The sequence below is a fragment of the Mizuhopecten yessoensis genome, unplaced genomic scaffold (assembly GCF_002113885.1).
Source record: "Mizuhopecten yessoensis strain PY_sf001 unplaced genomic scaffold, ASM211388v2 scaffold10967, whole genome shotgun sequence".
In the NCBI taxonomy this organism is placed as follows: Eukaryota; Metazoa; Mollusca; class Bivalvia; order Pectinida; family Pectinidae; genus Mizuhopecten; species Mizuhopecten yessoensis.
Window position 1 is genome coordinate 338,390 of NW_018408811.1, and position 22,431 is coordinate 360,820.

General features: G+C 40.5%; 1 protein-coding gene across 3 annotated transcripts; it reads left to right on the forward strand.

Annotated features, from left to right (window-relative positions):
* The first annotated feature begins 210 nt into the window (after positions 1 to 210).
* LOC110464152 (pyrimidine-specific ribonucleoside hydrolase RihB-like) lies at positions 211 to 19,697 on the forward strand. 3 transcript variants are annotated; one of them, XM_021519216.1, is made up of 7 exons: positions 269 to 287; positions 558 to 628; positions 7,217 to 7,423; positions 10,894 to 11,068; positions 11,327 to 11,443; positions 17,199 to 17,335; positions 17,650 to 19,697. In XM_021519216.1, the coding sequence occupies exons 3-7, from the start codon at positions 7,235 to 7,237 to the stop codon at positions 17,983 to 17,985; spliced, it is 954 nt and encodes a 317-aa protein (XP_021374891.1). In that variant the 5' UTR covers positions 269 to 287; positions 558 to 628; positions 7,217 to 7,234; the 3' UTR covers positions 17,986 to 19,697. The 3 variants fall into 3 exon arrangements, with proteins under 3 accessions (XP_021374894.1, XP_021374891.1, XP_021374893.1); XM_021519219.1 differs by lacking the exon at positions 558 to 628 and having other exon boundaries at positions 211 to 285; XM_021519218.1 differs by lacking the exons at positions 269 to 287; positions 558 to 628 and adding an exon at positions 5,265 to 5,312.
* Positions 19,698 to 22,431: the final 2,734 nt, after the last annotated feature.

The following is a 22,431-nucleotide window of genomic DNA, read 5'->3' on the forward strand; positions in this document are numbered from 1 at the left end:
GTAAAATTACTCTGAAAACCTTAATTTAGGTCAAAATATAGTTGTAACAAATTCTTAGGTCCCTGTGGTCAAAAGGCAATCAAGGGAAAGTTACTGTATAAACGCTACTGTGCAGCGGGACAGGGATCCTTAAAGGTATACACACTGTTGTGCTGTGAACTAGCGTGCAGGTAGCCTTAATATTTTATTAACATTACAGTCACAGTGTGTGTAAATTTATCGTGTTGTCGGCAGACACGTGTTTTGAAGAAACAAGATACGCTTCCTGAGGATCCGAGCTACATGGTGTAACTTTCTTTTTATTTTGTTGCATGGATAACTAGACATATACTTTCGAGCATATTGTATTTTTGCAATTTATTAATCTAATTTTGTGAATCGAGAACATGTTCAGTCCGAGATAACGTCAGCATAAGTCAGGTTCAAAGAGCAATCTATCAGTAGAAATTTATGAATAGGCATATTCACAATATTGGTTAATTCATGTATAGGTAATACAAAGTAAAACTATGTACAAGTGTTAAAATTCCATTTTATTTGTTTGTTATAAATTATAGGAATTCACCCTCTCCGGAGATTTTTCTGATGGGAATTAAAGGCAACAAATACAGAACAACTCCCACCACAGGTATACTTCTTCCGAATCTGTTACAACTATATTTGGACTTAAACTAAGGTGTTATTTTTTTTTTTACTGCAAGTTGACTTTAATCCCTAGAACATGTAATATTACTCTGAACACCTTAGTTTAGACCCACATATAACTGTAACAAATTATCAAGTCCCTGTGTTGTGTACCAGTCGCGCTAGTATTAGTATACAACACTAAATATTTATACATTGTCAGTTTGGTTAGGTTTGATAATCATTTAATCATATTGAAAGCAAGTTACAATGCATGTCAGAACTGTTTTAGGGACTTGTAGACAATGTAACAAACATCGATGGGTATGTACGGCTCGGAGTGATGTATGTCTACATAGAAACAAGAGTAAGTATGATTTGATGCACGCATATGTGCGACTTATTCAGACAAGGATTTCCACATCTATTGAGCTCACACGCGCTAGTATTGTCAGAGGACTTGTTTCTGTGCTACACTTGTTTCTGCGCTATTATCTTTTGCACTTTTTTTAAGTCATCGTTTTTTTCGGTATGGAAAGTAAACACTTAGCTAATGTCTGCATGAATGTTGAAGAAAATGAAGCAAAAGCAGATAAATGTACCTTATTCTACCCACGAAAACATGGGAAAAGCTTGTTCTACTATTACGTTTTTAATTGGATTAGAAAACATTAGAAATACACATGAAAAAAAAATAGAATTGATAATATTCATATGCAACATTACACTATTTTCTGCTTAGCACAATTGAGCAACTGAAATGCTGTAAGTGTAAGTATATTATATGCAAAACGTTTTGGTATGATTAAAACATGTAGCAGAAACAGACGTCAAAATGATTCTGTAAACATTGTCTCCCGACACACTTCCGCCTTTGGACTGTAGCTGTATCACAGTCAATACAGCGTGTTATAAATAGGCGGACACAGAATTCGGACAATTGGATAAAAAATTGATATCAACACTCTTGTCGTTATTCAATAATGACAAGAGGATTGAATAAGTAGTCATTGTAGAGTAAAACAATTATTTTCCTGTTCAAATTAAAGACTGAACATTTTTTATTAACAATGTAAAGCACAATCCACAATTTTTTTCTTCTCGTTTATTCGGCAAATTTCACCTGAAGGGCTCAGAAACTGGTCACCCGATGCTACCTGTGACCTGGGTGCCGTTTCACGACGCGTACGTAAAGTTACGGGTACCCGTAAACCGTACGTAAGTTTTTTGGTCCGTTTCACGACGCACACGTAAGTTACGAGAGCACGTAAATAAGTTACGGGTACCCGTAAGTTACGCCCAAAACCTCACGTAACTTACGCCAACAAATACCTGCCGTAAACCACACGTAAGTTTACGTTCAGACGTCATAAAAGGAAACAAATGACTGCCGTATTGTGTCGTGTTAAATAAATAAACTCCAGTGGGCATTACATAGGGGATGAGTGTGTCTAAACCAACAAATCACAAGTAGGGGCCAAAAGTACAGTATTTTCCCAATATTTTACTTGGATGGTAACAGCGACGGCTATATATATATTCCATGCATTTCTAGATATATTTCATGATTTTTAATGATGAGTTTTGTGATGAAATTGAACGAAATTTTAATTTCATAAACGATGATATTTATTTCAAAATACTGCAATATTATTTCGTTAGCTGATTTTGAAGATATGATATAATATTTAGCTTAATAATTATGCTATGCAGGTCGTTTTTCATGTTTAACCTGATTATATCAGAAAAAATGAATTTCTGCAAATTTGCTATCCATTTTAACAGAGACGTATACGTCTCTGATTTTAAGAAAAAGTATAAAATTAATATGAAATAAAAATGTGGGAAATTCTATTTCACGGTATATCAAATTTTGTTTTTATAACATTTCCGATTAACTTTAAGATGATTTAAAGAAAAATGTGTAGAAATGTATGAAAGATGTTGTATGCAATGACGTGCCGTACATGTAAGTCTTCAACGTTACGTCATTATCCCATTGGGTTGTATGTTATTTTACTGGGGGGCTTTCCAATAATTTCCCCTGGCTTCGTTGTTTGATCCATTTTAACGACATTTTGCGTACATCTGCAGAATTATCCAAAGCTTTCGTTAATTAGGTTAATGTTATCACCCATTTCTTAGTTTTTAAATCATAATGAGTTAATTGGCCATTGTGTCCTATTAGAAAGACGCCAACAGTAAATTTGATACGGAGACGAAAACTGGTATCTCAATAACAGAACCTTAGAGAATTATGTACATGTAAATACTACTAGCAAGAACAACGTGTAATTTTCTGGCAGGACGTTAAGTATAAAAATCGGATGTCAAACAAATTCATGAAATTTATTGAAAAAATGTTGATAGATGCAATGGAGAAATGACGTATCTTGAAAGGCTTATGACGCGTCACTAACGTATATCAATAAAGAGTAAGAAATTGATCATAATCTGCCCAAAAAATCACGAACTGTTGTGTCATTTCGTCCGTCCTTTCTTTGGATTCCAGAGTTCACATTACCAAACCTTGGCGCACCTGTTGCAAATATTTTTGTAATTGAAAAAATATGAAAGTATGTTAGAAAATGGTTGTTTTATAACGATTTGATCCCGATATAATTGTCATTCGACGAGTACCGCTTTGTGAAACTGTCCCCCAACCGACCTGATCCCTACCACTGAGATCTAGACAACCCCTCATCTCCGAGTAATATTTTGTACATGTAGATTATGCAATGATTCAGTAGTTGAAAGGGAAAGCAACGGCAAGAAAGTTTAAGTCGACGGAAGTTATGTTTGAAGGTAACTTAACGTTTAACTATCCGCTATCTTGTCGCTGTGATATTGTTGTGGTGCTTCTATTACAACACGTCGCAAGTCTGTCAATCTTTGTTTTTTTTAAGAGGATAGACTTTTACTGTGTTGCATCCTTATAATAACAATACCTACACAATTAATTGGCTTATGTTTGACTACTGATTCCGGTTCACCCCAAGAGTCCGCGGCATCTCCAAATCCAATAGCTTATTTTTGTTTGTAAACTTTCAGTTACATGTAATATTTGCCCAGTGTTTTATTGTGCCCTCTATAATTATACGAATTGGAAATCATCGGGTTTGTGAAATGATAAAAATCCTCACAATTAATATTTCCATGCCTAAAAATACAACAATATTTAGTTGTATCAGAGTTTTACAAAACAATGTACTTATTAATATTTAGTTGAACTGGCGATCAGATAGTCCCAATAATACAAGTACTGTGACGGACTTAAAATTTAATTCCGTGGTACTGTCACATGTGCGATATTAGCTGTACATGTACTTGACAGTTGTTATATTTCTAATTCTAAATTGGCATAATATTGTTATGTATATATACATATTTTTTTACCTATAACTAGATAACTAATAAGTGGCATCTTTTGAGTTGTTCTTCCAGATGAAATCATCAGATAATAGAAAATAGGAATAGTTGAAAATGCTGAATTTCAGGGTTCAAAATCGGGAATCTCCATCCAAAATAGGGAGAGTTCGCAAGTATGGATTTGTAGAATATGATATGTTTCTTCATCATTACATTCATATTGTAAAAATATGGAAAAAAAATACACAGTTGCTACATGTATGACATGACATCAAAAGAAAAGGCCCGGGCGGTTCAAATACTTCTATCCAGCTGTACCGGGCTCTCATGTGCTGCCTCGGGTTCTACGGGGCTCTAATTAGTTTAACTATGACACTAGAGAGTTCCACTTCTGAAAGTTCTGGCCACCTCATAAATGGAAATATTCCAATGAGAATCGCCGTATGTTAAGTCTAAAGAAATCATTGAATGGTTAAGATTGTAACCGCTTTAAACCTAAGGATCATCACATCATGTTGGATTATTCACTTCCGGTATAATTTACGTGCACGTAAACCCGTACGTAAATGTGAAAAGTTACGTACGGTTTCGTGAAACACCCCCTACGTAACGTACGTGCACTTAGTTACGTGCACGTAAATATTTACGGGTACCCGTAACTTTACGTACGCGTCGTGAAACGGCACACAGGACGAGGTACAAATTCACCATGTTTTAAAGTATTATTTAATTCATATAAAAAGTTTCCAAAATTAATTTTAAGAAACTTAGGCAGCTGGAAAACTAACCCATTCTTTGACATCATCTGGTCGCGTACATATGTGAAAACTTGTATAATTATAATCAAAAAGTTATAAAAAGAGCAAGTAAAACACTGCAATACGTTGGTACAAACACGCGCAACGGAAAATCCGAATTGTGTTGCAACAATACGTTAAGTAGTGACGTATTGACTTACAATTAATCTAAGGAACACGCATAGGACAGAAATAGTTCAGTTAACAGAGTGACCAATGCCGAGCAAATGTCATCTTATAACGGACAGAACAATATTAATACTGGAGATAATTCCTCTGTAGCTACACATGTAGTATTCCGCTAAGATATGGGCTCGGGTATGTGTGTACAGGTAGGCCTTGAATGGTGAGCATGAGATGTCGGCCACTTGATGGCCGTGAGGTCGTAATAGAGGACGTACAGTACAAAATGATTGCACCGTCAGGTGTGAGTTATCAATTGTTACTAGGTCTATACATAAGTATTGGGCTAAAGTCCCTAAACCCCGTGGTTCGGTATGTATGTAAAGCTAAACCAGTCAGGTATGTATGCTTCTGTCATCGACGTATAAAATCATATTAAGATTCATTTGATCGGGCGAATGTTTCCTGATCGGGAAACCAACTCCAGCCGGGAAGACTTGAGACGTTTGTAAAGTGATTAGTAGCGAAGTTCCATAAAAAATTAATTCTATATTATATGATTAAATATCTGGATATTTGAACTTTGTTTCTCATCATACCTACCGTCTAGTTGTTATAGCATCATCAGATCATATCTTTACTCTGTGTCTATAGTAGACTTGTTCCTTTGTTATACGACAAAGAGTCCCGGAACCTCTTCACCCCAATAAACGCCATAACAAGGAAAGTATCGACGTAAACCTGCCACAGATATGCCAATGCACACTACAAAAGAGTCATTTAAAAGAAGTCGAGGAGAAGAAATACACACAGGCAGAAAACAATAAACAGGCCGCACCCTGGCGAGGTAGGCAAACCAACACCAAACAGCAGATGGCAACGAACAAGCAAGGAAGATAAAACACCGGGTTGGAAGAGTTGGTTCTCCTTGCTCAGGGATAAGGGGTCACGTGCAAAATTTGTTCAAGATCCTCGTCCCAAACGGGCACATGGAACTCTGTGTGGAAGTATTTCTCCACCGCTACTCTATATTCTAATCAGAACCACCAGATCCCGTATTCGTGAAACCGGAATTCCATGTGGAACAAATACTTGCGAACATTTGGGCGCGTGGAACAAGAAAGGGAAATCCCCGAAACAAGAGTTGGCGAAAGAAGGTTATGAATTATCTTTTGATAAACCAATCTGAGAAAATGGAATTCAGGGACAGAAATTACATCATGTGATATCGAAGCAACTGAAGTATCCATGGCAACAGTTTTTTAAGGAACAATTGTTTTGTAAGTGCCAACTTAGCCGAAGCAAATAAACTTATGATTGGTTGTATATACCAAAGTCCGAGCAGCAGTAAGGACAATAACGACAGATCTACTGCTTGATGTGGGGAACGCTAGATATCCACATGTCCTTATTATAAGGGACTTTAACTGAAGGAACATTCACTGGGTGAACTGCACAACAGAATATAAAATCATTCATTAAAATCGTTAAGGAATTCGAAGCGAACCTTATTCAACACGAGTTAGTAGTCAACGAGGATATTAATAAATCAGAAACGCAGCCTAGTGGTCCGTATCCTGACTAACGAGGACATGGAGACACTACAGCACATTGGTCAGTAAATTAGTAACCGCGATAGACAAACATATCCCAAAAATAAACGACAGAAAGAAGAAACATGAGCAGCCATTAGATGAAGAAAGAGAAGAAGAACCAGTTAGGGAAAGAACAGATGGTTGGAGAGACTCACGGAAACTAAGGATCACAATAAGTATGTAGAGTAAGGCAAGAAACAACGTTAAGTACTTGATGAGAAAAGCTCAAAGGAAAACAACTGGAACAAACGACGGATGTGACACCCAGCCCAAACAATAATTCCAAAACTCAGAACCAGACGAAGAGATGACCACACCTCCCAGTCAACAATGTCGAAAAACATTTTGTCAATGAGGAAATTATCAAGAAATTGCTACATGAATAAAATGCCTTAACTAAAATAAATCTAGAGAGTATGGTAACATACATCTCAAATTTTATTTATTTTTTACACGGCATAAAACAATAAAAAATAAATATGGTTTTGCAGAAACATAATATATGCGTAAAGAAGAATTTTGGTACGTTACAGTACGTTGTGTAACACTTATATCACACAAAATACACGTTCGTGTGTGGACAATCACCTCCGTTTGTTCGTACATATTGTTGTGAATGTATGCTTTGTCGTACAAACTCGTGTTACCTGCATGGTCGGAACAGTTACGTATGATATACTCATTTTATAAACATTTCTCTGTTGACAGACACCCCAATAAAACTAAATGGCTACACAGAGGAAGAAGCTGATAATAGATACAGACGGCGGTGTAGACGATGCACAGGCTATCTTCATGATGTTGGACTCCACCGTGTATGACGTCATTGGCTTCACGTGCGTCAGAGGTAACAGCGGCGTGAACCAAGTCGTACGGAACGTTCTGAAAATACTCACAGCTGCGGACAAATTAAGTGTATGTAAAGCTATATATAAAACATGTATGCATATTGTATCCATGAAAACACAATGTTTTATATTGCATGTTCACATGCAAACTTGCCCGTGTATGCTCCTGCAGTCTGACACTATGTTATAATGTTCGATACTGTTTGGTTTGTTTGGTTTAATTTTGTTAAACGTCCTATTAACAGCTATGGTCGTTTAAGGACGTGCCTCCATGTATGTAGTGTATGCGTGCTTGCGCGTGTGTGTGTAGGAGACGGTATGTTGGCGTGCTNATCCATGAAAACACAATGTTTTATATTGCATGTTCACATGCAAACTTGCCCGTGTATGCTCCTGCAGTCTGACACTATGTTATAATGTTCGATACTGTTTGGTTTGTTTGGTTTAACAACCAGTTGTTGCCATTTCCCCATCCTCGATATCCAAGATTTACGCTCACTTTTGCTCTCTACACCCCTGGAATATGTCAAAGTAAATATTAAGTGTGCAGCACCTTGTGAAAGAGACGAGAAGACTACTTTGGTCCTTTGATGTACATCAAAAGAATCTCGCGGTCGCGTAACGGTAAAACATGACAGGCTTTGAAGTCGGGCGTCGCTCCTTTGTAATCTTCTAAGGACAAGTATCAGCCTCATGATTGGTCAGTTCTTTTTTACCTGACACCAATCAAATAGCTAGCCGCGTGCCTTCATTTTTGCTATGATATTCAGGGGTGTGGAGAGCGAAATTGAGCGTAACCCCTGGATATCGAGGATGCCATTTCCCTAAATGCTGAACGTTCAGCAGGGAATACCAACTATCATTTTTTCAGGCCGGGACAGAACCTATTGCCTTCCTCACCTGGACGAACGCTCAATATTAAAGCTTAAAATGAGGTGTATCACAGGTACAAATTATGTATTTTCAAGACAATTACATGGCAGGAATGGGTTGTTTTAAATGTCATATATACATTGAGAAAAGGTTGCCAGTGTATTGGTATGATGTATGAATTTGCTTCTAATAATTTGTGATATTTTACGAAATTGTTATGAATGATAAAATAGAATTGTAGATATGTGTGATAAGGTTGCGTTTTTACCTGATTAAAACAAAATAACAATTACCGTTTTTAAAAGGTGCCTATGAACTGGCATATTGTGTATATAAAGCTACGAGTGTGTAAACTAAATTGTAAAGCCATCAGTGTCTGTGAACTGGTATGTACAACCATCTGAGTCTCTGAACGTGTATGTACAACAATCCGGATCTGTGAACGTGTATGTACAACAATCAGAGTCTGTGAACGTGTATGTACAGCCATCAGTGTCTGTGAACGTGTATGTACAACCATCATTGTCTGTGAACTGGTATGTACAACCATCAGTGTCTGTGAACTGGTATGTACAACCATCAGTGTCTGTGAACTGGTATGTACAACCATCAGTGTCTGTGAACTGGTATGTACAACCATCAGTGTCTGTGAACTGGTATGTACAACCATCAGTGTCTGTGAACTGGTATGTACAACCATCAGTGTCTGTGAACTGGTATGTACAACCATCAGTGTCTGTGAACTGGTATGTACAACCATCAGTGTCTGTGAACTGGTATGTACAACCATCAGTGTCTGTGAACTGGTATGTACAACCATCAGTGTCTGTGAACTGGTATGTACAACCATCAGTGTCTGTGAACTGGTATGTACAACCATCAGTGTCTGTGAACTGGTATGTACAACCATCAGTGTCTGTGAACTGGTATGTACAACCATCAGTGTCTGTGAACTGGTATGTACAACCATCAGTGTCTGTGAACTGGTATGTACAACCATCAGTGTCTGTGAACTGGTATGTACAACCATCAGTGTCTGTGAACTGGTATGTACAACCATCAGTGTCTGTGAACTGGTATGTACAACCATCAGTGTCTGTGAACGGGTATGTACAACCATCAGTGTCTGTGAACTGGTATGTACAGCCATCAGTGTCTGTGAACTGGTATGTACAACCATCAGTGTCTGTGAACTGGTATGTACAACCATCAGTGTCTGTGAACTGGTATGTACAACCATCAGTGTCTGTGAACTGGTATGTACAACCATCAGTGTCTGTGAACTGGTATGTACAACCATCAGTGTCTGTGAACTGGTATGTACAACCATCAGTGTCTGTGAACTGGTATGTACAACCATCAGTGTCTGTGAACTGGTATGTACAACCATCAGTGTCTGTGAACTGGTATGTACAACCATCAGTGTCTGTGAACTGGTATGTACAACCATCAGTGTCTGTGAACTGGTATGTACAACCATCAGTGTCTGTGAACTGGTATGTACAACCATCAGTGTCTGTGAACTGGTATGTACAACCATCAGTGTCTGTGAACTGGTATGTACAACCATCAGTGTCTGTGAACTGGTATGTACAACCATCAGTGTCTGTGAACTGGTATGTACAACCATCAGTGTCTGTGAACTGGTATGTACAACCATCAGTGTCTGTGAACTGGTATGTACAACCATCAGTGTCTGTGAACTGGTATGTACAACCATCAGTGTCTGTGAACTGGTATGTACAACCATCAGTGTCTGTGAACTGGTATGTACAACCATCAGTGTCTGTGAACTGGTATGTACAACCATCAGTGTCTGTGAACTGGTATGTACAACCATCAGTGTCTGTGAACTGGTATGTACAACCATCAGTGTCTGTGAACTGGTATGTACAACCATCAGTGTCTGTGAACTGGTATGTACAACCATCAGTGTCTGTGAACTGGTATGTACAACCATCAGTGTCTGTGAACTGGTATGTACAACCATCAGTGTCTGTGAACTGGTATGTACAACCATCAGTGTCTGTGAACTGGTATGTACAACCATCAGTGTCTGTGAACTGGTATGTACAACCATCAGTGTCTGTGAACTGGTATGTACAACCATCAGTGTCTGTGAACTGGTATGTACAACCATCAGTGTCTGTGAACTGGTATGTACAACCATCAGTGTCTGTGAACTGGTATGTACAACCATCAGTGTCTGTGAACTGGTATGTACAACCATCAGTGTCTGTGAACTGGTATGTACAACCATCAGTGTCTGTGAACTGGTATGTACAACCATCAGTGTCTGTGAACTGGTATGTACAACCATCAGTGTCTGTGAACTGGTATGTACAACCATCAGTGTCTGTGAACTGGTATGTACAACCATCAGTGTCTGTGAACTGGTATGTACAACCATCAGTGTCTGTGAACTGGTATGTACAACCATATTTGTCTGTGAACTGGTATGTACAACCATATTTGTCTGTGAATTGGTATGTACAACCATATTTGTCTGTGAACTGGTATGTACAACCATATTTGTCTGTGAATTGGTATGTACAACCATATTTGTCTGTGAACTGGTATGTTCAACCACATTTGTCTGCGAAATTGTAATTGTAATCATAAGAGCAAAACAACAGTCCCTGATTTTGTAACTATTTTAATCAGATTCCAGTTTATGCCGGATGTGCGTTTTCCATTCTTGGTCAACACGTGATACAAAACTCCTATCAAGGTGTCGACGGCCTCGGCGATTGTCAATCAGCAGAGGAACCGGATGTCAGTATTCTACAGAGAGAAGCAGCGACGGACGTAATTATCCGGTTAACGAAGGAACACCCTGGTAATTTTAGTACGATAATTGAGGACTAGTTACCTTTTAGAATGTTGTTTAATGTTTATATAGCCTGTGATTCTCCTTCATTTGAATACTTGCTTAAACGATTAACTGGCTGATCCATATCAGGGGTTTGTTTGATTATTTTGGCACTTCTCATTGAATTTAAATTAACCAGCGATATTCCTGGAACTTTCATGGCTTCTTTGTTACTAAAAAAAATCCATAATTCTTTTATATTCAGACGAAACTCTCTTGTTCCAGGGGAGATAACCCTGATGTGTATAGGCCCACTGACCAACCTTGCCACAGCCCTGAAGGTGGACCCAGACTTCAGTTGTCGTCTAAGAGACTGCTATATAATGGGAGGCAACTACTATGGTAATCTAAACTACAGGTCTTGTTGTTGTTTGTCTTAGTCCAAAGTGAATATGATGAAAGCGAACACGTGCATTATGTAGGGGCTGCGGTGACCAAGTGGTAAAGGCGTCTGATATTCTGCTACCACTAGCCGTCCACCACTTGATCGCGGGTTCGAGACCTACGGTAGGCAGTCACCAGGTACTGGCCGTAGGTCTGTGTCTTTTCTCCGGGAACTCCGGCTTTCCTCTAGCACGTAGTAAACATAATGTAGCCAGGAGATATGTAGTACAACGGTAGCTCGAACATGGCCCACCTGTGTAGCCAGGAAAACTGTAGTACAAAGGTAGCTCGAACATGTCCCTCCTGTGTAGCCAGGAGAACTGTCGTACAAAGGTAGCTCGAACATGTCCCACCTGTGTAGCCAGGAGAACTGTAGTACAAAGGTAGCTCGAACATGACCCACCTGTGTAGCCAGGAGAACTGTAGTACAAAGGTAGCTCGAACATGGCCCACCTGTGTAGCCAGGAGAACTGTCGTACAAAGGTAGCTCGAACATGGCCCACCTGTGTAGCCAGGAGAACTGTAGTACAAAGGTAGCTCGAACATGGCCCACCTGTGTAGCCAGGAGAACTGTAGTACAAAGGTAGCTCGAACATGGCCCACCTGTGTAGCCAGGAGAACTGTAGTACAAAGGTAGCTCGAACATGGCCCACCTGTGTAGCCAGGAGAACTGTAGTACAAAGGTAGCTCGAACATGGCCCACCTGTGTAGCCAGGAGAACTGTAGTACAAAGGTAGCTCGAACATGGCCCACCTGTGTAGCCAGGAGAACTGTAGTACAAAGGTAGCTCGAACATGGCCCACCTGTGTAGCCAGGAGAACTGTAGTACAAAGGTAGCTCGAACATGGCCCACCTGTGTAGCCAGGAGAACTGTAGTACAAAGGTAGCTCGAACATGGCCCACCTGTGTAGCCAGGAGAACTGTAGTACAAAGGTAGCTCGAACATGGCCCACCTGTGTAGCCAGGAGAACTGTAGTACAAAGGTAGCTCGAACATGGCCCACCTGTGTAGCCAGGAGAACTGTAGTACAAAGGTAGCTCGAACATGGCCCACCTGTGTAGCCAGGAGAACTGTAGTACAAAGGTAGCTCGAACATGGCCCACCTGTGTAGCCAGGAGAACTGTAGTACAAAGGTAGCTCGAACATGGCCCACCTGTGTAGCCAGGAGAACTGTAGTACAAAGGTAGCTCGAACATGGCCCACCTGTGTAGCCAGGAGAACTGTAGTACAAAGGTAGCTCGAACATGGCCCACCTGTGTAGCCAGGAGAACTGTAGTACAAAGGTAGCTCGAACATGGCCCACCTGTGTAGCCAGGAGAACTGTAGTACAAAGGTAGCTCGAACATGGCCCACCTGTGTAGCCAGGAGAACTGTAGTACAAAGGTAGCTCGAACATGGCCCACCTGTGTAGCCAGGAGAACTGTAGTACAAAGGTAGCTCGAACATGGCCCACCTGTGTAGCCAGGAGAACTGTAGTACAAAGGTAGCTCGAACATGGCCCACCTGTGTAGCCAGGAGAACTGTAGTACAAAGGTAGCTCGAACATGGCCCACCTGTGTAGCCAGGAGAACTGTAGTACAAAGGTAGCTCGAACATGGCCCACCTGTGTAGCCAGGAGAACTGTAGTACAAAGGTAGCTCGAACATGGCCCACCTGTGTAGCCAGGAGAACTGTAGTACAAAGGTAGCTCGAACATGGCCCACCTGTGTAGCCAGGAGAACTGTAGTACAAAGGTAGCTCGAACATGGCCCACCTGTGTAGCCAGGAGAACTGTAGTACAAAGGTAGCTCGAACATGGCCCACCTGTGTAGCCAGGAGAACTGTAGTACAAAGGTAGCTCGAACATGGCCCACCTGTGTAGCCAGGAGAACTGTAGTACAAAGGTAGCTCGAACATGGCCCACCTGTGTAGCCAGGAGAACTGTAGTACAAAGGTAGCTCGAACATGTCCCACCTGTGTAGTCAGGAGAACTGTTGTACAAAGGTAGCTCGAACATGTCCCACCTGTGTAGCCAGGAGAACTGTCGTACAAAGGTAGCTCGAACATGGCCCCCCTGTGTAGCCAGGAGAACTGTAGTACAATGGTAGCTCGAACATGTCCCACCTGTGTAGCCAGGAGGACTGTAGTACAAAGGTAGATCGAACATGTCCCACCTGTGTAGCCAGGAGACCTGTAGTACAAAGGTAGCTCGAACATGCCCCACCTGTGTAGCTAGGAGAACTGTAGTACAAAGGTAGATCGAACATGTCCCACCTGTGTAGCCAGGAGACCTGTAGTACAAAGGTAGCTCGAACATGCCCCACCTGTGTAGCCAGGAGAACTGTAGTACAATGGTAGCTCGAACATGGCCCACCTGTGTAGCCAGGAGAACTGTCGTAGGAGAACTGTAGTACAAAGGTAGCTCGAACATGCCCCCCCTGTGTAGCCAGGAGAACTGTCGTACACATGTAGCTCGAACATGGCCCACCTGTGTAGCCAGGAGAACTATAGTACAAAGGTAGCTCGAACATTTCCCGCCTGGGTAGCCAGGAGAACTGTCGTACAAAGGGAGCTCGAACATGGCCCACCTGTGTAGCCAGGAGAACTATAGTACAAAGGTAGCTCGAACATTTCCCGCCTGGGTAGCCAGGAGAACTGTCGTACAAAGGGAGCTCGAACATGGCCCACCTGTGTAGCCAGGAAAACTGTAGTACAAAGGTAGCTCGAACATGCCCCTCCTGTGTAGTCAGGAGAACTGTTGTACAAAGGTAGCTCGAACATGTCCCACCTGGGTAGCCAGGCGAACTGTCGTACAAAGGTAGCTCGAACATGCCCCTCCTGTGTAGTCAGGAGAACTGTGGTACAAAGGTAGCTCGAACATGGCCCACCTGTGTAGCCAGGAGAACCTGTAGTACAAAGGTAGCTCGAACATGCCCCACCTGTGTAGCCAGGAGAACTGTAGTACATAGGTAGCTCGAACATGTCCCACCTGTGTGTGTAGCCAGGAGAACTGTCGTACAAAGGTAGCCCGAACATGTCCCACCTGTGTAGCCAGGAAAACTGTAGTACAAAGGTAGCTCGAACATGCCCCTCCTGTGTAGTCAGGAGAACTGTGGTACAAAGGTAGCTCGACCATGGCCCACCTGTGTAGCTAGGAGAACTGTAGTACAATGGTGGCTCGAACATGTCCCACCTGTGTAGCCAGGAGACCTGTAGTACAAAGGTAGCTCGAACATGCCCCACCTGTGTAGCCAGGAGAACTGTAGAACAAAGGTAGCTCGAACATGGCCCTCCTGTGTAGCCAGGAGAACGGTAGTACAAAGGGAGCTCGAACATGGCCCACCTGTGTAGCCAGGAGAACTGTAGTAGAAAGGTAGCTCGAACATGTCCCTCCTGTGTAGCCAGGAAAACTGTCGTACAAAGGTAGCTCGAACATGTCCCACCTGGGTAGCCAGGCGAACTGTCGTACAAAGGTAGCTCGAACATGGCCCACCTGTGTAGCTAGGAGAACTGTAGTACAATGGTAGCTCGAACATGTCCCACCTGTGTAGCCAGGAGAACTGTCGTACAAAGGTAGCTCGAACATGCCCCACCTGTGTAGCTAGGAGAACTGTAGTACAAAGGTAGCTCGAGCATGTCCCACCTGTGTAGCCAGGAGAACCTGTAGTACAAAGGTAGCTCGAACATGCCCCACCTGTGTAGCTAGGAGAACTGTAGTACAATGGTGGCTCGAACATGTCCCACCTGTGTAGCCAGTAGAACTGTCGTACAAAGGTAGCTCGAACATGTCCCACCTGTCTAGCCAGGAGAACTGTAGTACAAAGGTAGCTCCAACATGGCCCACCTGTGTAGCCAGGAGAACTGTCGAACAAAGGTAGCTCGAACATGCCCCTCCTGTGTAGCAAGGAGAACTGTAGTACAAAGGTAGCTCGAACATGTCCCTCCTGTGTAGCTAGGGGAACTGTAGTACAAAGGTAGCTCGAACATGTCCCTCCTGTGTAGCCAGGGGAACTGTAGTACAAAGGTAGCTCGAACATGTCCCTCCTGTGTAGCTAGGGGAACTGTAGTACAAAGGTAGCTCGAACATGTCCCTCCTGTGTAGCTAGGGGAACTGTAGTACAAAGGGAGCTCGAACATGTCCCTCCTGTGTAGCCTGGAGAACTGTAGTACAAAGGTAGCTCGAACATGTCCCTCCTGTGTAGCCAGGGGAACTGTAGTACAAAGGTAGCTCGAACATGTCCCTCCTGTGTAGCCAGGGGAACTGTAGTACAAAGGTAGCTCGAACATGTCCCTCCTGTGTAGCTAGGGGAACTGTAGTACAAAGGTAGCTCGAACATGTCCCTCCTGTGTAGCTAGGGGAACTGTAGTACAAAGGTAGCTCGAACATGTCCCTCCTGTGTAGCCTGGAGAACTGTAGTACAAAGGTAGCTCGAACATGTCCCTCCTGTGTAGCTAGGGGAACTGTAGTACAAAGGTAGCTCGAACATGTCCCTCCTGTGTAGCCAGGGGAACTGTAGTACAAAGGTAGCTCGAACATGTCCCTCCTGTGTAGCTAGGGGAACTGTAGTACAAAGGTAGCTCGAACATGTCCCTCCTGTGTAGCCAGGGGAACTGTAGTACAAAGGTAGCTCGAACATGTCCCTCCTGTGAAGCCAGGAGAACTGTAGTACAAAGGTAGCTCGAACATGTCCCTCCTGTGTAGCTAGGGGAACTGTAGTACAAAGGTAGCTCGAACATGTCCCTCCTGTGTAGCTAGGGGAACTGTAGTACAAAGGTAGCTCGAACATGTCCCTCCTGTGTAGCCAGGGGAACTGTAGTACAAAGGTAGCTCGAACATGTCCCTCCTGTGTAGCCAGGGGAACTGTAGTACAAAGGTAGCTCGAACATGTCCCTCCTGTGTAGCCAGGGGAACTGTAGTACAAAGGTAGCTCGAACATGTCCCTCCTGTGTAGCTAGGGGAACTGTAGTACAAAGGGAGCTCGAACATGTCCCTCCTGTGTAGCCTGGAGAACTGTAGTACAAAGGTAGCTCGAACATGTCCCTCCTGTGTAGCCTGGAGAACTGTAGTACAAAGGTAGCTCGAACATGTCCCTCCTGTGTAGCCAGGGGAACTGTAGTACAAAGGTAGCTCGAACATGGCCCACCTGTGCAGCTAGGTGAACTGTAGTATAAAGGTAGCTCGAACATGGCCCACCTGTTTAGCCAGGAGAACTGTAGTACAAAGGTAGCTCCAACATGGCCCACCTGTGTAGCCAGGAGAATAGTAGTACAAAGGTAGCTCGAACATGGCCCACCTATGTAGCCAGGAGAACTGTAGTACAAAGGTAGTTCGAACATGACCCACCTGTGCGGCCAGGAGAACTGTAGTACAAAGGTAGCTAGAACATGTCCCACCTGTGTAGCCAGGAGAACTGCAGTTCAAAGGTAGCTCGAACATGGCCCACCTGTCTAGCCAGGAGAACTGTAGTACAAAGGTAGTTCGAACATGGCCCACCTGTGTGGCCAGGAGAACTGTAGTACAAAGGTAGCTCGGACATGGCCCACCTGTGTAGAAGTACTTCCAACACAGTATGTGTCTTAATTACTTTCTATCGATTTATGTAATAAGTAAAGAAAGCTGAACATTATGAAAACTGGGAGTAATTAAAACTCAACATTATGATATTTCCGACCCCAATATCTTCTGATTTCTATATTTAAGTTTGACGTAAGAATAAGAGTCTTTGATTGACAGGTAAAGGTAACATAACAGTGAGCGCAGAGTTCAACTTCCACGCCGACCCGGAAGCTGCTTATATAGCACTAGAGCAGCTTCGATGTCCGACGACACTGGTTGGCTGGGAAGTTTGTGAGGAAAACGGACCTACTTGGGTAAGCTATCCATCTTTTATGTTGAATACTGTACATATGCTATGTGTAAATCTAATACTATGTGTGAATAATGTACATAACTAATGATACGTGGAAAATATCTAAATATACTATAGTTATAGTACATTTGTCAAACTGCAAAGATAACATGTGATTTTATTCTTTTATGGATTTTGGTGACAAATGATAGGATGGGACCTTTGGACATGCATGCTTTTATAACGCATAATAGGTATTACATTTCTGAACTGCAAAGTATCATTATTATTCTCAGCCCATAATATATAGTCAAGTGTAACGCCTTTTTATTTCAGGATCAGTACCACCAATTACGGAGTTTCTCGGGCAAACGCAACCAATTCTTGAAGGCAATAGAACAGAAACCTGTCGCGTTTTCCATCAAACAAGGTTGGAACTACTCACCGGCTGATGAGTTTTTGGCGGCTTGTATGTTGAGTCCATCAGAAGTTGTCATGGAGACCAAACACGTGTACGCAACTGTAGAGCTAGGTGGAAAACTCACCTACGGACAAATGGTGGTCGACTGGAACAAAGTACTCAAGAAAGAGCCAAATTTAACCATCGTCACCAAAATCGATAAAGACACATTTTTTACTGCTCTTCTGAATACTGCGAAGAGCGACATTTAATTTTTCTAAACATTCTATGTGGTATTAGACATATGTAGCAGGGTGGTTTCACAAAAAAACAAGAGTTCTTTTCTATTCATATTTATTCCACAGCACTGACAAACATGGTTCAACAATCGTATATAAGACTACATACCGTATAATAAATGGACATAACTCTTACAAACTTTTTACTACTATTTCATACTGTTACAATTATACAGAATACAATGTACATGGAAATTATCATTTCTCAATTATATACCTTAACAGGTTTCATGGTAATCCACTGAACCATTTAATGCAAAAGAAATAAAATAAAGGAAATATTAAAACTATCTTTGACAACTAAAGTTAGAATATAGCTAGCATGGGAATATAAATTAGTTAAAATGTACATATATCAGGCACCTGTGTATAGCACAGAGCCAAGATGAAACCTATGTCATCAAATCACTTTTGTTTCTCTTAAAAATGATGAATGTGAATACATAGATATATATACATGGTACACATTTCTGTTCTATCTAGTATAGTAATATTCATGAGGATTCAAACATACACGAAATATAAAAACCATAAATCACTTGGTCAACTCTCCGAACACGTTTTACTTCACATAATAATTCCATTTAACTATTATTTAGAACTTTTCTGAATAATAGTTAAATGGAATCAAATTACCAATATGTTTTAATTTGCCAGAACCCTAGCCCAAATAACTTTCAATGTGAAGACATTATTAATATAAGAAAATAGAGAAGACTTACGGTCAAAAGAAGTGTGTCTGTCCAATGCAATGTGTCTGCTGTGTTTCATAAAATCTTCGGCAAAACTGGCACAAAGAAATCCCGCCAAAAGTGACCAATAAAAATAGAAATCTATACAAAACATCTGACCAATGAAAATAGAATATAAACAATAAACACACTGAACCTAAAGATCCACACCAGGTAAACATCACAGATAAAGATCACACCACAGGACAGGTACGTCATAATATCAAAACAAACAAAGAACATGCTGGGCACAACATAGAATATAACACACAATGATTAATTAATATAAAATACTACAAAATACAATAAAATAGGACTGCTACACATATTTCTAGAATAACTGCAGTAAGGTTTTCTTTTGGTCTAAGTTATAGTCATTACATACAATGTAAATGCTATTGGGACTTAAAGATTGCCAGCAAGCAATTTCTAGTAAACAATATCGATGTGATCTTACTGAATAACTGAGTAAATGAAAGGTTAAATATGGCTTTGAAAGCAATTGTTTTGACACGTTGTTTTTCTTCGTTGATCATTATTTTCATACATTATTATAATCTTACTTTTCTTCATTTATCTCTGCTCGTTGGACATCTACCTAAACATGTAGGATAAACACTCACCTTACCCTGGATAATTGTACCAGTATATAGAGATACGTGACTTTTTTGTCATGGATCAAAAGTATCAGTGAACCCACTGTTAATTAGATAGTTCAAGATACTAGTGTTGTCGAAGACTGCGAGAACATGGTGAATTAAATTAACTTTTATCTTTGGATAAATTTACTAAGTCGATCATTAAAAACAGTGCAGAAAATTAAAATTCGAAACGAAACAAATATGCATTTCCGGCCTGTTGTCCGAACTAGACTCGACGATGTGAAGTGGTATCGGCAATCATCGACATGTAAAACTGAAAAACAATGTTACAAAAAGACCTAAGTTTGTTTGATAAGCATGGAAACACTTTTAATTCATATATGATTTTCCGAAAGACGGATATTTTGTTTTTTGTATTTTGAAGGTCTTTCCATAAACTTAAATTGTGAAACAACACAGGTCTTCTACGTTATATTTGACGTGAGTTACACTTGTCTGACTTTGCCGTTTGTTACCTTAGCCAACGTTAAATAACCCTATTTTTATTATATTTACCCTTTTTAAGCCGCTCTTGAGGAGAGCCGAGCGGCTTATTGATTCTATCCAGAGAACGAAATGACGGACCCACTTCCGTTCGGGGTGCGTGCTCATAATTCAGTCTTGCATGCTTCCGCTATATAGTTTCATTATCGTAAATAGAAAGTAGAATCTCTGACACTCACCTGTGGGTTACATAAAGTCTTCTGATACTCTTCTCCAAATAATAATCCATACTTTAAATAATTGCTGAAAACAAAATGTTTATCTTCGGTGCATTCTACGAGTGTTATGGTTGTGAAATTCGTGCATCGTGTTTGAGCGTTTTAGCAACTCTGATTGAGGTCTGAGGAGTGACTGATTCGAGAAAGCAAATATGAAGACTGTCAAGCATTGACGCTGTTTGTACGGTCTAGCTTTTTATTTTTTGTAAGTACAAGGAAGAAGTAAATATTTATACTTATAAACCATATGAGTGATGAAGTATAACCTCTATTTTGATGTTTCAAACGGGAACGTAATATGACATATCGTGCTTATGTTGATAACGGTAATAAACCATCATTGCTACCACGGACGGGGCTCTGAGACGAGACGATATGTGAACTATGTATGCTAATCAAACATTTCTGTAACACAGCATGCTATTTCTGGTGTATTTATTTATGAAATTCTAACAATTTAAGAACATGACACAACTACCGCTGCTGTTTGAAAAGAATTCGCGCTGTGTCAAAATATTCTCAATCCGGTGTAAGGGAAATAACTCTTACGTTGGTAAGGAAATATAATTCAAATATATTCCAAGAACATTTGTGAGATTTTTAGATGATTATTAATATGAATAAAAAATAAATAAAATTAAAAGGAATACTATGTCTCTTTTCTCCATCGATGTTTTCCCACTACTGTTAATTATCCTTCCTTTCACAAGCACAAAATGCACCCAATCACCGGTTGCCATTCTGCACGTAAAAACTTATGTCACATCATTGGAGGATGCTAATTAATGAAAATTAAAACAATGCATCACAAAAGAGGGTGAAATGATTTTAAGGCATCATTTAAGAGGTGATTGATTTTGGAAATTCCAAAGGCAACATCATCACATGACATGATTTTCAATTAGCAGAATACAGAAGACATATCTGAGGTATTATAGTAGATATTGGTGCTCAACGTGTTACTGAAGCAATTAAATTTAAAGTGGTGAGCGGCTTTAATGTCACACTGACATAATTCTAGTTTGTTTATATTACGCATAGTAAAAATAGCTCTTTGGAATTCCCTTATGATAGAACACCGATTAACAAATGATTTTTCGTCGTTCACACATTTGCTAATTTATTTCGAGACATATTTAATTTGATAGACATCTTATACAGGGAGCGAAGAAAAAACGGAAACATGTTGGTACCAAACTCACGCCAAAATGTCCGAACTATAAGTGTTCCGAGTAATCGTACCGACTGAAAGGGACCGTAATGGATGATGTACAACATGTCAATAATTGTTTCGTCAGGTCAAAGTGAGATATCAATAGGTACGTAAGTATGTTGACGTTCTAAATCACAAGGTAATGTATGCATCTGCACGAATTATGTACAACCGGTCAAGTAGGTATGCATTTCCAATTACCATTGTATACAATGTATATAAATGTCAATGTATTCAATCACGCGAATGTTTCTAAATGTTAAATCTAATTCAGTGGTCAGTGGAATTAACATAATTAAGCACCTGGATGTTTGAACATTTGATGTACCGTTTTCATTCTGCTTATCGCTCGGTTTGGAACAAAGCATCATATCTTCATGCAAAGTATTTTATAAGATATCTGTAGGAAATATTCTGTTTAATTACCTTATAATTTGGCGAGCCAATGACTCAAACAGGCCAGTTAACTTTTAACGTATCATTTATGCTGTAAAACAAATCGGCAAAGATTCCGGGCAAGGAAATGGCATTATGCACTACGCACCAACAGCGGATTTCCGAAGAAATCGAGACAAGACGACACTAGAAGAAAACAAGAGGCTAACGGCCGTGTGGACCAACGGATTTTTTCGACGTTCCTATTACCTCAGAATGAATAACAGGTTGAAAACTAAGGTTTTCAAGCTTTATTTTTTTGTAGTAGAAAAGAGTTAGCAAGAGAAGCATGTGACTTTTATTTAGGTAACCAGCGTGAAGAAAATAGAGAAACAGCGCTTTACATGAAGTCGGACCTAACAGCGACTGAAATATCTTTGTCAACTGTTTTTAAGGAAAATTTTGTGAGAACTGACTTGACTGTAATAATGAAACGTTGTATTGGACGCATACAAAAAAGTTCGAGCTGTCCTGAGGAAATTATCGACAGACCAAACTATCAACTACTTATAAAAATATACCTGGAAACTAAGGATCACAATAATGTTAAGTTTATCAAAGAAAGAATGGTTTATACGAGGACGTTCACCGACACTCATTCCTACATGTGCTTATGAATGTTATTACTATTCGGGACGTTCACCGACACTCATTCCTACATGTGCTTATGAATGTTA

Excerpts from the sequence above, each read along its gene's own strand:
- LOC110464152 (XM_021519219.1), top strand. The coding sequence starts at position 7,235 with ATGGCTACACAGAGGAAGAAGCTGATAATAGATACAGACGGCGGTGTA. Across the intron at positions 11,069-11,326 it reads GTTAACGAAGGAACACCCTG|GGGAGATAACCCTGATGTGT; the intron begins GTAATTTTAGTA and ends CTCTTGTTCCAG. Across the intron at positions 11,444-17,198 it reads AATGGGAGGCAACTACTATG|GTAAAGGTAACATAACAGTG; the intron begins GTAATCTAAACT and ends TTTGATTGACAG.